This window comes from Nasonia vitripennis, chromosome 5, assembly GCF_009193385.2.
Source record: "Nasonia vitripennis strain AsymCx chromosome 5, Nvit_psr_1.1, whole genome shotgun sequence".
Lineage (NCBI taxonomy): Eukaryota > Metazoa > Arthropoda > Insecta > Hymenoptera > Pteromalidae > Nasonia > Nasonia vitripennis.
In genome coordinates, this window is record NC_045761.1 from 20,986,177 (window position 1) to 21,002,035 (window position 15,859).

At 30.0% G+C, this 15,859-nt stretch overlaps 5 protein-coding genes across 5 annotated transcripts; 1 reads left to right on the plus strand and 4 right to left on the minus strand.

Annotated features, from left to right (window-relative positions):
* Positions 1-121: 121 nt before the first annotated feature.
* LOC100124119 (leukotriene A-4 hydrolase) lies at positions 122-3,451 on the plus strand. Its single transcript, XM_001607925.6, has 10 exons — positions 122-288; positions 807-919; positions 1,012-1,163; positions 1,250-1,361; positions 1,433-1,501; positions 1,574-1,850; positions 1,928-2,223; positions 2,305-2,559; positions 2,653-2,942; positions 3,035-3,451. The coding sequence occupies exons 1-10, from the start codon at positions 129-131 to the stop codon at positions 3,279-3,281; spliced, it is 1,971 nt and encodes a 656-aa protein (XP_001607975.4). The 5' UTR covers positions 122-128; the 3' UTR covers positions 3,282-3,451.
* Positions 3,304-4,549, minus strand: LOC100124118 (39S ribosomal protein L13, mitochondrial). Its single transcript, XM_001607923.6, has 4 exons — positions 4,243-4,549; positions 4,024-4,147; positions 3,794-3,948; positions 3,304-3,710 (listed from the first exon to the last, which is right to left on the minus strand). Exons 1-4 carry the CDS (start codon positions 4,264-4,266, stop codon positions 3,477-3,479), a joined length of 537 nt encoding a protein of 178 aa, XP_001607973.1. The 5' UTR covers positions 4,267-4,549; the 3' UTR covers positions 3,304-3,476.
* Positions 4,499-8,508, minus strand: LOC100124117 (DNA mismatch repair protein PMS1). Its single transcript, XM_001607922.6, has 13 exons — positions 8,251-8,508; positions 8,053-8,173; positions 7,794-7,958; positions 7,445-7,719; positions 7,247-7,366; positions 7,039-7,185; positions 6,718-6,970; positions 6,241-6,644; positions 5,873-6,169; positions 5,697-5,802; positions 5,281-5,611; positions 5,060-5,204; positions 4,499-4,982 (listed from the first exon to the last, which is right to left on the minus strand). Exons 1-13 carry the CDS (start codon positions 8,386-8,388, stop codon positions 4,884-4,886), a joined length of 2,601 nt encoding a protein of 866 aa, XP_001607972.2. The 5' UTR covers positions 8,389-8,508; the 3' UTR covers positions 4,499-4,883.
* A 101-nt stretch (positions 8,509-8,609) lies between these two features.
* LOC100301993 (uncharacterized) lies at positions 8,610-9,957 on the minus strand. The gene is given in 3 exon segments (NM_001161486.1): positions 8,610-9,309; positions 9,417-9,780; positions 9,850-9,957. Coding segments are annotated over 3 exon segments (768 nt in total). The 5' UTR covers positions 9,878-9,957; the 3' UTR covers positions 8,610-8,933.
* A 245-nt stretch (positions 9,958-10,202) lies between these two features.
* LOC100124115 (muskelin) lies at positions 10,203-15,657 on the minus strand. Its single transcript, XM_001607917.6, has 12 exons — positions 15,522-15,657; positions 15,218-15,287; positions 15,005-15,147; positions 14,734-14,938; positions 14,433-14,625; positions 14,124-14,359; positions 13,771-14,051; positions 13,523-13,691; positions 13,242-13,445; positions 12,978-13,169; positions 12,663-12,905; positions 10,203-12,454 (listed from the first exon to the last, which is right to left on the minus strand). The coding sequence occupies exons 1-12, from the start codon at positions 15,632-15,634 to the stop codon at positions 12,230-12,232; spliced, it is 2,274 nt and encodes a 757-aa protein (XP_001607967.2). The 5' UTR covers positions 15,635-15,657; the 3' UTR covers positions 10,203-12,229.
* Positions 15,658-15,859: the final 202 nt, after the last annotated feature.

Here is a 15,859-nt window from a genome sequence, read left to right on the forward strand (position 1 = left end):
AGGCGAACGAGACAATGAACTATACCTATACTGCTTTCAAGAGGCGAGAGAGGGAGAGAACTCCAGACGGTGAATGATGGGGGGGGGGGGTAATCTATAAGGCAATAGAATAGGCCAGATATCTTCGCATGTTTGGTGCGGCTGATAATCTGAAACTAGCGGTAGCGGCTGAGTATATAAAACTCTGCGGCCGGACGCTGACGACCATTTGCGGTATCGAAGGTGAAATAGTCGGTTGGTTCGACATGGCTTTGAGTCCGACCGATCCGAATTCCTTCTCCAGGCCAGGTATGCATGGATTTATTGTTTACGTCTATGACTTTCACGCTATCTTTGTTATTGTGTTGTTTTTCAACTATAAGGCTGTTTTATAGTATTTAGATTTGTTTAATGGTTGAATACTGTTTGTTTTTGAACATTGTTGTTGTTGATTGTTGTTGAACATTGTTAAAAGAATACCCTGTAAAAATTTGTACTAATATTTTGATAGTTTTTGTTTACTATATTAAAGACTTCTTTTATCATACCTATTTTTTTATACTGAATAAAATGGTGATAAAAAGACTTGGTAGATAGTGATAGACATAATCATATAGATAAAGTCTCATTGACTTGGGAATATCTAATCACACGTATTTTATTCAATTTTAATTTTTGTACCAGCTATCTTTTTAAAATGTTGATATTTATATACATATTACTTGTTATCACTTTGCTTACATGAGTTCATTGCATCCATGTAAAACCAAACTCAATCAGTTTTACAGCTATTTATATTTTATTATTTATACATTTGTTAATTTCAGATTTGGCAGTTGTTACCCACACTCACCTTGATGTTAAAGTTGATTTTACCAAAAAAATATTCGATGGCAGTGCAGTTCTTGACATTGAAAAGAAAGGAGAAACTGAGTTTCTGGTATGATCATTAAAATTTATCTAGCCATTAATGAACATTGCAATCTGTGTGACCATGATCTAATCATAATATTTTTATGAACTTCTTCATAGCTTTTGGATGTACGAGGACTAGTTCTGTTATCAATTATAAATGTAATTGATGGTTCTAGACTTGATTACTGTGTAGAAAAAGGTGTTGATTATGGATCAAAACTTAGTGTACAGTTGCCAGATACTCCCATCGTAGATGGTGACAAAATAAAGTAATGAAACTATTTTTTACTATCTTTTTACATTTGAACATTGTTGAAAAATAGATTATCATTAAGTTTTAATAATGATATTACAGGTACAAGATAAAGATTGACTACCGAACATCACAAGATTCAACAGCGTTACAATGGCTATCACCAGAACAAACAGCTGGTGGGAAACATCCATACTTGTTTTCACAATGCCAGGTGAATTTTAAATTCCTTTATGTTTCCAATATTTTGTATTTTTAAAAATCTTACTTCAATGTACACTACAGGCCATTCATGCCCGATCTATGTTGCCATGTCAAGATACACCGTATGTAAAGTCAACATACTCTGCTGAGGTAAGTAGCATAAAAAAATTGCTGTGAAGAAAAATTAAATTTTATTAATAAAAATACTATTATATCCTATAGATTAGAGCTCCAGCTGAATTGAATGTTTTGATGTCTGCCATTAAGGATGGAATAGAAGAAGTAGATAATTCAACAAAAGTTCACAAATTTCATCAACCTGTACCTATTCCATCATATTTAATTGCAATAGCTGTAGGTGCTTTAGTTTCTAAGCAAATAGGTCCACGCACAAAGGTCTGGACAGAACAAGAATTGCTTGATAAGAGTGCTTATGAGTTTGAAGAGACTGAAACTATGCTGAAGACTGCTGAAGAAATTTGTGGACCATACGTATGGGGTGAGATAACATTTCTGATTATTCATAACTATAATTAAAATAAATAGACAATGATTAATTGATCTTAATTTTTTCAGGCATATACGACTTGTTGATCCTTCCTCCAAGCTTTCCATTTGGTGGAATGGAAAATCCTTGCCTTACATTTGTAACTCCAACTTTGTTAGCTGGTGATCGTTCTTTAGCCAATGTAGTTGCTCATGAAATAGCTCATAGTTGGACAGGAAACTTGGTAACAAACGAGAATTTCGAACATTTCTGGTTAAATGAAGGTTTTACAGTATTTGTAGAAAGAAAAATTGGTGGAAGGATGTATGGTGACAAAGTTAGACATTTCAGTGCACTGATGGGTTTGCAATCGCTAAAAGATACGGTGAGATTAATTTTCGGTTTTTAAAAAAATGCGGGATTTTGATTAAATAATAATTATAAAAATACATTTTATTATATACAGATAAAAACTCTTGGAGACAAAAATCCACTTACAAATCTAGTAACGAATTTGATTGGTGTTGATCCAGATGATGCATTTTCAACAGTGCCATATGAAAAAGGTCATACTTTTCTGTTTTATTTGGAAGAATTACTTGGAGGGCCTAAAGAGTTTGAGCCATTTTTAAGAAGTTATTTGGATACATTTAAGTACAAAAGCCTAAACACCACGCAATGGAAAGAATATTTATATAAATATTTTGCAAATAAAACTGAGGTAATAAAAATCATGAATTTTTTAAATCCTATCTAATATACTAAAAAAATGCATTAATCAAAGTCATTTTTCTTGAATGAATATCTATTTTAGATTCTAAATACAGTTAATTGGGATGCTTGGTTTAATAAACCAGGTGAACCACCTGTGATTCCAAAATATGATACTACTCTAGCCAACGAATATTTGGCCTTAGCTGCTAAATGGATTGAAGATGATGCGCCTACGACCTTTAGCAAGAATGATCTAAACAGTTGGACATCGAATCAAAAAGAAGCTTTCTTATCCGAATTAGTATTAAATAATAAAACACTGTCAATTGACCAAATGAAATTGATGAATGAGCTCTATGGCTTCGATTCTGTGCACAATTCCGAGATTCGGTAACTTTTTAAAATTAATTTTTGATGAAAATATTAATACTTTTATAATTAAAAGTTGAAAGCAAAAATCTATCAAAATTCTACTTTTTCAGTTTCCAATGGTTACGACTAAGCTTGAAATCTCGATGGGAATCTAAGGTAGATGAAGCTTTAGATTTTGCAACATCACAGGGTAGACTCAAGTTTGTAAGACCAATCTTTAGAGATGTATATGCTTGGGAAGCAATGCGTCAACGTGCAATCGATACCTACTTAAAACACAAAGATAAGATGATGTACGTTACACGAGAAATGGTAGCTAAAGACTTACATCTAGTAACAGAGAAGAAAAGGAATTAGGTACAATAACAGTTAATGCAGATTTTAGAGACCTTCCAATTTATACATAGCTTTTTAGCTAATTGTACAAAACACGCGATTATATACTGTCTTTATACATTTTATAACAATGAAATTGTATGTTGCATTTAGAAAAAAAAAACAAAGTAAAGTGGCTTTGATAAAAATTATATTTTCTATGTATTATTACTTTCCTTATGTTAAAACATATTTATCTGGCAATTTCACAAGTTGAGGGAATTGATCTAGTTCTTCTTGAGATATGTGGTCAAGTCTTACTGGTACAGGCCTTAGCTGCTTTATTTGAGAACTTATGTTTGCCTTGATTTTCTCTGGTATTTCGTCATTATAAAATACGTGAAGACGTTTCATATCATACCTTCTTTTTAAAGTACTTCCTAACACACTATAAACTGCTTTTTGTACAATCTAAAAATTAGAAATTTAATTAATATTCATAAATATTGTTGCATAAAAAGACATTTTTTAAGATAATTGTAATCATAGACTACCATTGTTGGATCTTTTTTATGAAGTTCCCATGCTTTTGTCCACGATGCACCATGGTGATAAGTGTTGTGGTGAAAGTAAACTCGCATTTGCCATTCATCTCCTCTTAGTGCAATATCCTTACTATTTATAACAACAACGTGATCACCACAATCATCTAAAAATTAAATTGAAAATTTAATCATTATTGAACAAATACTATTTTTTACCGACAACTTATTTGATTACTTACTTGAAGGATGATGTATAGGTTTCTGCAATCCCTTCAGATAATGTGCTATTACTAGTGCACTTTTGTATGGATCTTGCCATGTGGCATCGAAAACATGCCATGTTTGAGCAAAAACGCCCCATTGCTAAAACATTGAGACCAATTGTAAAATCGTTAATGAAAATTTTGTTGTCTTGCAAATGATTCTGGAATTTATTCAGTAAATAAAAAGTAACTTGCCTGAGCTCTGCGTACGAGTGACATTTATACCAGTTATGCAATTTAGGAAATTAGTAATCTTCTTTAGCCTCTACTGTTTCGATAATCACTTATAAGATTTTATTATTTAATGTATTTGTATTATCAACAAGTCCCGTGTGGTTCTGAGGACATGTATATTTTTCTAGGTTACGTATTATACGTAATCGTTTTGTTCGGCTGCAAATGTGATGCGGCGGCAGCACCGCGGTCACATCACTCACATTATCAGTTCAAAAATATAGGTACCCAAATGTGTACAACTTCTGTTTATAACTTTGGAATTTTACAAGTATAGGTATTCTGTAGAAATTAGTTGGTTTACTAATGTTTAAAAAAAGGTTAAGTATCTGACTGTGCAATAATTAACTACATAACATCATTATTTTATATAAAAACATGATGAAAACAGTCTATTTCAACATACAAAATATACATATACATAATACTCTAAATTTTTGAAGATTCATAAATTATTCTATGCATAACAATTACAAATTCAAGTAATGATGTTAATAATTATTTACAGTTAAAATTTATAATTGAAATTAAGGAGCAATAAACACTTATAAGTATATCAATAAACGTGTGATATCAAAGAAAGTAAAAATACTTTCAAAAAATTAATATTTTTCCATGGAATGTAATTGATGAAAAACGTTCATATTACTTTGTTCTGTAATCCATTTATCAACAAGATCGTTAACGTAGCCTGCACTAATCTATAAAACATAAAATAATAAAATAGTTATACCATTGAAATATCATAGGTAATCAATAAAATTATAATTTTTTTTACCTGGCTTATATCATAATCTTTTACATTTAATCCATCATGAAGTATTGTAACATCAAATACAAAAAGTTTTGATTTTATATTTACAATCCAAATTTTTGAATTTAACGGACCAACAATAAATCGTTCAACTTCTGTTACTTCAGGCCTAAAAACATAAATTAAATTTATTTATTACTGAAATATTAAAAATTTTGTATAAAAATATCAGGATAGAATCTTACATTTGGAATCTTTCTTTTACTATCGATGTACTCATATCCCATAGTGCAAAAGTCTTCATTATTATGTTTTCCTTTTTTGCTTCAGTTTTATTTACCTTCATACTTTCCAGCATACTTACAAGCTGCTTTCTATTTTTGTCTGCTTCAGCTTGGCTTAGTTTAGGTTTTGACTTTTTAGGGGCCTGAGACAAGGAGGTATTATTCTCACTTTGATTTTGTTTATTTGCAAGATCGCGATAATACTGCCGTTCCTCAGGCGATATCTCTTTCCACTGTTGATTCATATAAACTGCAACCTCTGCAGGTGTGAGTTCTGGATGTTCTTTAAGAACTAAAGAAATATTTTCAAACATTCAACAAATATTTCTAATTAAATAAGGCAACATATAGTATATGAAAATTGCATGAATTTTTACTTTTTGTTCTTGCTTCTGCACAATACATAGCAAAGGCTGATAGTCCCGTATTAATCAAACCTGCGTTATCTCCAGCAAAAAGAATCTTAGTTTGAGTGGGATCATTCTGTTTTGTGAAAAGAATTGAATCGAAATAACTTAGTTAGAAAAATATTAAAAGCAGGTATATGACTTACAGAGGAAGCAAGAGATCTTTTAACTTGTTTGGATGTGCCAGCTGATTTTTCACTATTCTTTTTAGATGGAGTTTTCTTTTTTGTGTTTTTTACATTTACATTCCATTCAAACTCTGCATTTTCCGGAATTGATACATTGCTATCATCAATAGGTTCTTCACTATCATTAATTGTCTTCACATCTTTCTGAAAGTCAAATGATTCGGAATCTTCTGACTGAACTATCGGGCTTTCTCTGAAGTCTCTGTTGTTTTTAGCACTGTTTTGTTCATCATCAAATCCAATAGCAACACCACCCTAAAACAGAAAATATTAAATTACTATAATCATGCAAATTTTCTAAATAAAATAATTAAATAATTCTTTACTTGCAATCCTGGAACTTGCCCTTTGCTCCATGCTACATCAGTCACTGTTATTTTATCAAGGATTACTTCAGAACTTTCAGTTTTTACACCATTTGATTTATTACTTTTATTAACGATTTCTTCCCAGTCGAAATCTTCTCCCAAATCCACCTTTGGCAATTGAGACAAAGTTTCTTTCACAACCTGGTGATTTGTGATAGGATTTGGAGCAAGGTCAAAAAGTTCAGAATTATTGTCTTCATTGTCGAGTTCTGCTATGTCCATCATTTCAGGTGCCTTATCTTTTGGCTTCGATATCCTTTTATCAAAGTGTTCTGCATCTGCATCGTTTGAATCTGAATCACTTAGTGCTGGTCCATTTATAGATTGCAAAAAAGAAGCGTCCGATTGTTTCCTTGTATTATCTTGAAATGAATTCGATTTTGAGTGAGTTACATACATATGTTTCAGATTATTAACAAATGAAAATATTTTTACCCATTGATTTTCTTTTAACTGGGCTATTTTTATTTGATGTACTTGTATCATGAATGTTCTCATCTTTTAAATTAAGTTTTCGTTTTTTACATGCAGGCCACTCTTTTTCCACTTGGTTAACTTTATCTGACTCATTTAGAATATTAAAATTGCAATTGACATTTTCAATATCACTTTGTTGTGTTGACATCTGAGAATCTTGAAGTTCATAGAAACTAAGAAGAGAGTTATCTATTTCACTCAATACTGCAGTCTAAAAATTTTAGTCAAATTATACTAAGAGAATAAATTTGTTTAAGATTGAAATAATTTTTAAATTACCTCATTCTGAAGGTATATTTTATCCTTATTTGGTTCCAAATTTACATCAAGCATTGATGGATCAACTTTAAGTATCAAACAAAATACAAATTTACGAGAACTTGAAGTGTTCTGGTTGAAATATTCTGAAATTCTTTTATTTATTTTCTGAAAAATTAAATTGGATAAAATTAGAATGTGAACAATTAATATATTATTCCCATAATACCTTTTCAATTTCTTTTGATTTAATTGGTCGACCATTTACACACACAAATTGCAACCCAACTTGTGATACTTCACTGGCATCTTTTACATTTTTATCTGGTATAAACAGTTGCATTTCAGTCTAGAAACCATATTTTTTAGACATTTATTATATTTACTACATCTCTTTCAATTACAATTTACCTCTAAATGAACTTACTTGACCAAAACTTTTTGTAATGTGGGTCAATTTTGGGAAAATTTGTGATCCGTAAACAGACCTAACAGCTTCCATTACAGTTTTACAACTTATTTTTGTAAAAACAGTTTTACCATTTACTCTGAGCATAAATCTTACCGAAGGTTTGCAAATAGAAAACATTTTTAAAAGCAATTCTATTGCTTTTAATTCTTGGTTCATTCTTTTTTTATTAGTCAGAATATTTCTTCGAACAGGCATATTTTTAAATAAATTTCTCATTTGTACTGTTGTGCCTGCAGAAACATTCATGGATTGTATTATGGCATATAATTGGCTGTACGTATACGAATATATCATTTTGATTTACCAGTCAATCCATGAGATAATTCTGAATCAACAACCTGCCCATCATGATTCAATGTATAGCGTAACATAGTTACATCTTCTTCAGTTTTTGTTGATATTGTTACATCTGCTACTTGACAAACTGAAGTCAAACCTTCACCTCGAAATCCATAGGTTGACAGTAAGTCTACACAAACAAAATTCAGAACAACAAAATTAAGCAATAATTTATACTATCTTATTCATAGGGCTTTAATTTAATTTCTTTGAATCATTTATACCTAAATCATTAAAGTCTGAAATCTTAGATGTGTGTGCGTGTAATGCCATGTATTGAGCATCATCTCTACTAATTCCACAACCATTATCTTTGACTTCAATGAGTGACAAACCATCATCCACCTGAACGTAACGTAAACAAATTTTTGAATTTATGACAATTATCTATAACTTAGAAGTAATTCAAAGAAAATATTTACCAGATTAACCTCGATGTTCTGTGCTTGAGCATCAAGAGAATTTTCCACGAGTTCTTTGATTGCACTGTAGATCGATGAAATAACTTGTCCGCTGTTGATGAGTTTTACCGTTTCTTTACTCAGCGGTTTAATCGACATTTTAATGGGTTTATGAATTTTTTAAAACGTAAACAAAAACAAAATGAGAGCCGGTATATTTTCGCATTACAGCAGACGCTTTTTATTGCGCGCCTGATCGATCCGCACGTCGACTGAGTTCGCGCCATAAATTATACTCTGTCGATAATTTTAAATTTGCTGTATTAATATATACTTAAATTTTCAAACATGCCGTTTTATAAAAATATATGTAATGCAAATCCCATATCTTGATAAGCATTTATTACAATTAAAAAATGTATACATTCAGATCATAATATTTTTATAGGACAATTATCTTTTGTATAAAAATAGTCTCTAGAATCATTAAACTTTACAATAATGCTTATGATTTTTGATAAAAATAGATATACATTGTACACACTAAATATATTGAATAAAACATATAGTATTGAGTTATAATTCAATACTTAACAATTAAATAGAATCTGATTCACAAATAAAATATTTCTGCTATACTATATAACATTTGGTCATTTTGATATATAGTAGATACAATATAATAGAATAAGTAATATCATATTTTAAAGACAATTACGATCAAGTTTGTTAAAATTTATGCAACTTCTCATCGAAAACTGCGCTATATTTTTAGGGTCATAATTTTCTTTATTATCAAAATCTTCGAAATTCGGTGTACCTACTATTGCTTTGTTCTTTTCTATCGTTTTTGATGATCGATTGAAATTCGCAAGTTTGCTCTTACGAGCAGCTTTTTTGTTAAAATTATCATAAACACCATGAGTTACTTGTTTAAATTTTAAATTTGTTACAGGTTTATTTTCCTCCTTAAAACCTTTAATACAAATCTGTACTCGAAATGTACCATTGCTTTGCTCAGACGATTGAACATCAATTAATGGAGTCAGTTTTCCTTCTTGAGAAGTATTGTTTACTGACCTGTAAAATAATGTTTTAAAAGTAGCAATAGCAAAAATGTTGTTACAGTCAAGTTTTTTGTTTGAACACGTTTTGTATAATAATGGTTCAGTTAAAAATATACTTACTCAGTTGTTGTTTCCGATGAATCAATTTTGCACTCTAGACTATCGTAAAACATTTCACTTTGATCACATATTGCATCAATATTTGTATTCAATACATCGATTTCGTTATCTTCATCAACACTTTCATTTTCATCGAAAGTAATCCTATTTTCTTTTCCTCTGGTAATACTACATTTTTTATTACTATGATCAAATGTAGACACATTTCCTGCTAGTATTGTCGATTGATTTATGTAAGAACAAAAGCCACTGTCATAGTCACTATTTAAATTTACTTCGTTTAAATGATTGCCTGCCAATATTATGCTCAAATCATTGTTAGTTGAGTGATACATTTCAATATTTTTGTTTGACCCAGTGAATGCTATGAACAAAAAAGTATTTAAATAACATTTTATCATACACATGTACCGTAACAGCATTAGTATTTTACCGTTATTTAAAGTACTCGTAAAGTCCATATTTGAATTTAACAAACAATTTTAAATGCAATCAATCGTATATCACACACTGCTTACTTTCGGATGAACAGAATAAGTATAAGTAGTGTAGCCTATAAAGGAAAATATTACCGTTCACGTATGAATATTGTTTCCAAGAACAAGATTTCATTTTGTATAGGACTTTTACTTATACGAAATTTCCATTTCTTGGAACGAAAAGTGCGAAGTAAACATGACGGTCAATATAAGACAATGTTAGATTTAATTATAGAAAATTGTTGACTAATATTTTATTCAACAACACTATTTAGGGTATATTTAATTAATAAGTCAAATACTGATGTTTAAATTGAAAAATTAATATATTTACAGAAGTTTTTACACATGCTCTTTTATTTATGTAGATAACAAACTTTTTGATGTTTTATTCTAATGTAAAGTAAATCATTCAAGAAAGATATAACATAGTTGCAATGAAAACTGTTAATAAACATGTCATTAATTAATTTAATTAATAATTTTTTTATGAGTACGCGACTAGATTTTTGACTAATATTGCAAAAATTCTGCATTAAAAAAAATTCATGTGATTTAATCATCATGCATAATTTTATGTCATTATTTATTATTTTAAGTCGCCTAACGTATTTTTTTGTTTGCCTAATATTATTTTTCTTAAGAGAATGTATAACAAATATATTCTTTTCTTGAATTCTTTCGTATTTTCGCGGATGTCAATAATAAAGGTTGCAAGAAATCTTTACAAGAATATTTTTACTTTTTTAAATGACATCTAATGTTAGAAATCACTCAATCTTAAAGACAATTATTTCGTTATAGAAAACTGATAATTATCGTCAAATTATGCATGCCGAATATGTCACTTCAACTATCAATCTGGCCTGCTAACATATAAAAATGGTTTTATCGACATTTACAATATTATGTACAAATTGAATTAGTGCATCAACCTTTTTACAGCTTTACTCAAATTTCGTTAGTCCGTAGGAATATTCGATGAACAATCATTAAATATGTGCAGAATTATAAATCACTACTGGTAGATACTTTGATATACAAATATACTAAATTAATTATCGAATGTACTAACTAAACTACTTATTATATTACAATAAATCTTAAGGAAAAAGCTCGAGATAATTAATAGTATGATATTGGAAGTACTTTCTCTTTTCATAGACTAAAAGCGAAACTTTAATAAAGATGATTAAACTCTTAATTCTGAATAATTTCTTTGGTTATAAGGGATGTCAATGTGTTTACATTTTAATGCCTATAAAATAATACGCGATTCCGCGTAAAGATTGTTATATACACAAAGAATAGCGACCCATATATATAACTATATATAGCACCTGATAAAAGATTGCTGTGCTGTATAGATGTATGCAAACGTTTGAAATTTGCAAAATGACACAATAATGCTTACACTAGTTAATACGCCACATTTAAAATATTTTCAAATGAATTATTTCAATGTTTTATAAATTGTCTTAACCTGATTTTTCGCTAATAATTTTGCAGCTAAGTGAATATTGTCGTGAATGATTATTAAAGTAAAGGAAGACCCTCGAGCTTTTACCTAGATAAAAGTCGTATTAACACATATTTTATAATTATCTTGATTTTGATAAATTTCAATCTAAAAAATATTAGTTAAAAATATAATAAAGCTTTATCTGACCTAAATAATCAGTTTCATATTTAAATATATTTTGTACAACCACGTCTGGAAAAAAGTATCAGTTATTGCATAAATCACAATCAAGTATGTATGTAAATAATAGTTGCAATGAAAATGACTAATTTTCTGATAGATATCACTACATGTTTATATAATAAAAAAAATATAATTTTTTACAATATAATTATACCTCTTAATATTAAAAAATGTTAAACATTTAAAATTTCAAACACTGCTATAAATTCGAATCAACGAAATTAGCTCATAAAGAGACGAGCTATCAAATATTACTGAAATTCCAAATTATATCTGAGTATAAATTTTTAGATTTTCATCATCACATTTTATACAAAAATAATTTTAATTATTTAAAAAAGCTCCATATCTAAACTCTAATTGTCTAAAAAACAAACGTTTTTATAAACGTTTTCATTAATACACCGCTATATTATTTATAATTATAGTATAAAAACAAAATTTACTGTAGTCGAAATGTATAATAAAAATTCTAATATTTTTTTCTCAAATAATTTGAAATATACTTTCTTCGTTCTAAATTCTTACGTTATCAAAGTAAAAAATCAGGGTTTAACGTAAGTAGAAACGTTGACGTTCTTAGGGTGGTGAATAGAAAGTAAAAGCTTACAACTTTGTGAAGCTGCTTATCACAAAGGCAAGAGATCCATGAGATTCGCGCGTGGTTGAGTTAGTGACTCAGGGAAGAATTCCGACAGTTTGTCATACAATTCCGTTCTACGAGTGTGTAAACTTTGTTCGCCAAAATCGGTTGATGGCAATCCTAATATATCAGATATATCATCATCCTCTTGCGTAGGCTCTGACATGGAAGTATTTTGATCACGAAACAGAATTGATGCCAGCAGTTGAAACTATGCAAAAAGTAAATATATCTTAGCATTTGTCTTTTAACTACCTGTATAGGTATCAATCACTAGAAAGTCATGCTCTATAATGCTTTAAAATAAAGTCTTCTATATGTACAACATCCAAAATTAAAATTGAATAGTTTTTAACTTTTTATAACTGTACTTTTCAACGACTATATAGTATTCAATAGTTATATTTAATTTATTTTACCTCCTTTGTTTGCTCCAAATCATTGTGATCGATAATTTCGGATATCTCTGTTTGTAAGTATTGCAATGCTTCTATACTATTATGCATTGATAGCTCTTCAAACTTGTGTTTTCTTATAATCAGTTTGCATTTTGTAAGAATTTTCTCGTGAGATGGTCGACACAGCTGCAACTGCCAAAAATCGTCAAGACGGAGTTTAGGGAGGCAAGCTCGTCCAGGATTACCTCCAAATAAATAATGAACCTAAAAAGATATTTTGTTAATAGTACCTCTAAGTGATCATTCAAATATTATAAAAAATATTTTTATGGGTACCTTTTTCACGTGGTCATAAACAAGTTGATGAGCAAAACGCGGACAAGGTTCGAAATTTTGCATTTTACTCCAATATTTTTCTCCCATATTCTCGTTTCGGTAAATACAAGACCACCGATTATTCTTTATATTGTACACCCAGAATGAATTTTGTACATTTTCATCGCGTTTATCCTTGTCTTTGCTAAGGCCCTGAAATTTTTCGAGGAAAAGTTAAAAATGTTTCCAACTTCTATATCAAACTGTGTAATCGTCAATACTTACAGATAACACATAAATTTCTCCAAGTTCTGGATCTATTGTTGCGCGCTGTGTAAAGCCAGCTGCTGGTATATGATTGGAGTCCTTGTTTCCTAGTTCACTTAAGCTTATATGTTCAACCTTATTTGTATCTACTTCATATGTAAAAAAGTCATTTAAATATTCTTTGCCTCTCTGCCCAGCAAACATATACAATTTTCTAGATCCCTGAATGAAAGTAATAAGGCTTAACATTCAAACTTATTTTATAAATATCCAGTACATGAAAATAAAATTAAACTCACAGGGTGAAACAACATTGAATGTCCAACTCTAGATCTGATGCTTGGCACGTTTTGAATACTTGGTCTGGAAATGTCACATGCAAGTTTTTGCCAAGTACCAGTAGGAACATGATATGAATATAAACCAGAAAATAGGGATTCATTTGAGTTTGTTGTATTTTCTTCAGGACTGAAAATTTATATACATTTTAAAATCATTTCGCTAGAAATATCATAGTGTGGTTTAATATTATTTAGATAATTGTTACCTTGCTGTAGGAACAAGTATGCGGCCTCCAAAAACATAAATGGTTCGTTTCTCGATATCCATCAACATTTGATGGTCAAATATAAGTTCAGGACCTCCTACAGCCGCTGTATCTTCAGAAATTAGGGTCCACTTATTTGATTCTATATTATATACATAGAAATCGCTTTTCAAATTTTCTGGAGTCCTGTACTGGGTATCTAAATATCTTCCTAGAGTAAAAAGTTGACGCCTTCCAGGATCTAAGCACATTTTGTGGCATGAGCGTGCACTTGGTCCACCCTACAAATAAATTGTAGTCAATACTTATTATTCTTATGTAAAGAAATAAGTCGTTTATATATAATTACATACGACTGCCGCGGTATCTTGACAAATTAAAGACCACTTTGAGGTATTTATATCATAGAGCCATAAATCTGCAAGATCTTGATTACCATTCCATCCACCAAAAAGATAAAGAACTTCTGACTGTGAATCTAAAACCATTTGATGACCACCTCTCATCCCTGGTTTTGGATCTGGTGTTGATATTTTTTTCCACAGAACTTGATAAGATTGAGAATTTATATATTCATCAAGGAGACCCACTAAATAATAAAATGTAGTTCTAACATTAATAAATAAAAAATAGAAAGAGTAAATAATTGAAACACTACTTACTGTTCACAGCATTTGAAATAAACCTTTCAGCTTGGGCATGATCTCCTTTTACAACAAGTAAATCATACAGAGCCGATAGTTGAGAATCTTCCAAAGATACTCCAGTCACTTTTTCAAGTATTTCTACCACATCTTGCTGCTGATATTTTCTAAAGTGTTTCATGCACAGTCTCACTACTTCTTTTTGTCGATACTAAAATAATATTGAGGCAAATTATAATTCTATATTTAAAAACTATTTCTGAAAAATAAAAGTAAAAGTTTGTATGGATAATTATTTATAGTATCATTTGTTACTCACTACATTGATCCAATCCATACTGGGTTTGACTAATTTAATATCATTGGTTCCGGTTAATCGAATATGCCAAACAGAGCAGTTCATATTTGGCCCCCAAGATTGTAAAAGAAGAATCTTTATATATTTAATTGGAAAGTAATTGTCCTTCCCACCAATACTACATCTTAATTCAAATGTTTCCGGTGTTGAATCATTTTTCAAGCCACTATAAAAATTCAAAACATTAGACTTACTCAAAATAAAAAATACTTTAAAAAATTATTAAATATACCTTTCAACAAGTTCCATCATGTTTTCTGGTTCAAGACCTCCGTATACTTTGAATTTTCTGATATTGCACACATGCGCTTTTTCAAATTTGCCAAATGTTATTGTTTTAACAATTGATGGCTGTTGCAGCTTGAGTATGATATTCTAGAACAAAATGATTTCATAAGCAACAATAGTTAAGTATAATCGTTTCAAGCTAAAAAAAACATCCTACCTGTGGGTGGTTGTCATTGTCTGTAGACCAACGAGAGGTTTGATCAGATGGTTTGTCAATAAGTATGTTCCTATAAGAAGCAGGATTATAGAACTGATTACACTAAACGTGTTGGCAAAATTAAATAGATTATAATAATGTACTTTTTTATATTTCACAAAACATAAGGTAACGTATTGACATATAGAGAGCTACCATTTGTTAGGTTAAGAAAGACTTTTAACTGCGCAAAACGTAAAAACAATTCTAATCCGACCGGTTTCTTCAGGCAATGATGTCTTTATAAAAACTGTAAAATACTTACTCAGGAACGAATTGTGAGGAGTAGCTTGAACATTTATAAATCCTATATTCTAATGTCTTTTCAAAATCAGTTCCTTCACTTGACGCCATGTTATCGTCCATGTTGAATGACATAACCTTGACTTTTGCGGGACGTCCGAATTCCGAAAGGGGATGATTTCATCTTTTAGTATCTTCCTACGTCATTCCACAAACGTTTTTTTGTAAGATAAGACTGTTTTCATTATATTTCGATATCTTTTTGAAATATTACTCTATTAATCTTCCTCAGCGTTAATTATAATATATTAATCATTGTTGCAAATTAAATCGCACATATAATAGTAAATCAAACAATGT

Bases quoted from the DNA above. Each gene is read 5' to 3' on its own strand.
- LOC100124119 (XM_001607925.6), top strand. From the start codon at position 129: ATGTTTGGTGCGGCTGATAATCTGAAACTAGCGGTAGCGGCTGAGTAT. The intron at 289-806 runs GTATGCATGGAT...TGTTAATTTCAG, and splicing joins GAATTCCTTCTCCAGGCCAG to ATTTGGCAGTTGTTACCCAC. The intron at 1,851-1,927 runs GTGAGATAACAT...TAATTTTTTCAG, and splicing joins TTGTGGACCATACGTATGGG to GCATATACGACTTGTTGATC.
- LOC100124118 (XM_001607923.6), bottom strand. From the start codon at position 4,266: ATGTCACTCGTACGCAGAGCTCAG. The intron at 4,148-4,242 runs GCAAGTTACTTT...TCAATGTTTTAG, and splicing joins CACTCGTACGCAGAGCTCAG to CAATGGGGCGTTTTTGCTCA. The intron at 3,949-4,023 runs GTAAGTAATCAA...TTTAATTTTTAG, and splicing joins ACCTATACATCATCCTTCAA to ATGATTGTGGTGATCACGTT.
- LOC100124117 (XM_001607922.6), bottom strand. From the start codon at position 8,388: ATGTCGATTAAACCGCTGAGTAAAGAAACGGTAAAACTCATCAACAGC. The intron at 5,205-5,280 runs GTAAGATTCTAT...TTATGTTTTTAG, and splicing joins GTAAAAGAAAGATTCCAAAT to GCCTGAAGTAACAGAAGTTG. The intron at 4,983-5,059 runs GTAAAAAAAATT...TATGTTTTATAG, and splicing joins AAGATTATGATATAAGCCAG to ATTAGTGCAGGCTACGTTAA.
- LOC100124115 (XM_001607917.6), bottom strand. From the start codon at position 15,634: ATGTCATTCAACATGGACGATAACATGGCGTCAAGTGAAGGAACTGAT. The intron at 13,170-13,241 runs GTAAGTATTGAC...GAAAAATTTCAG, and splicing joins GAGAAATTTATGTGTTATCT to GGCCTTAGCAAAGACAAGGA. The intron at 12,906-12,977 runs GTACCCATAAAA...ATATCTTTTTAG, and splicing joins TTTATGACCACGTGAAAAAG to GTTCATTATTTATTTGGAGG.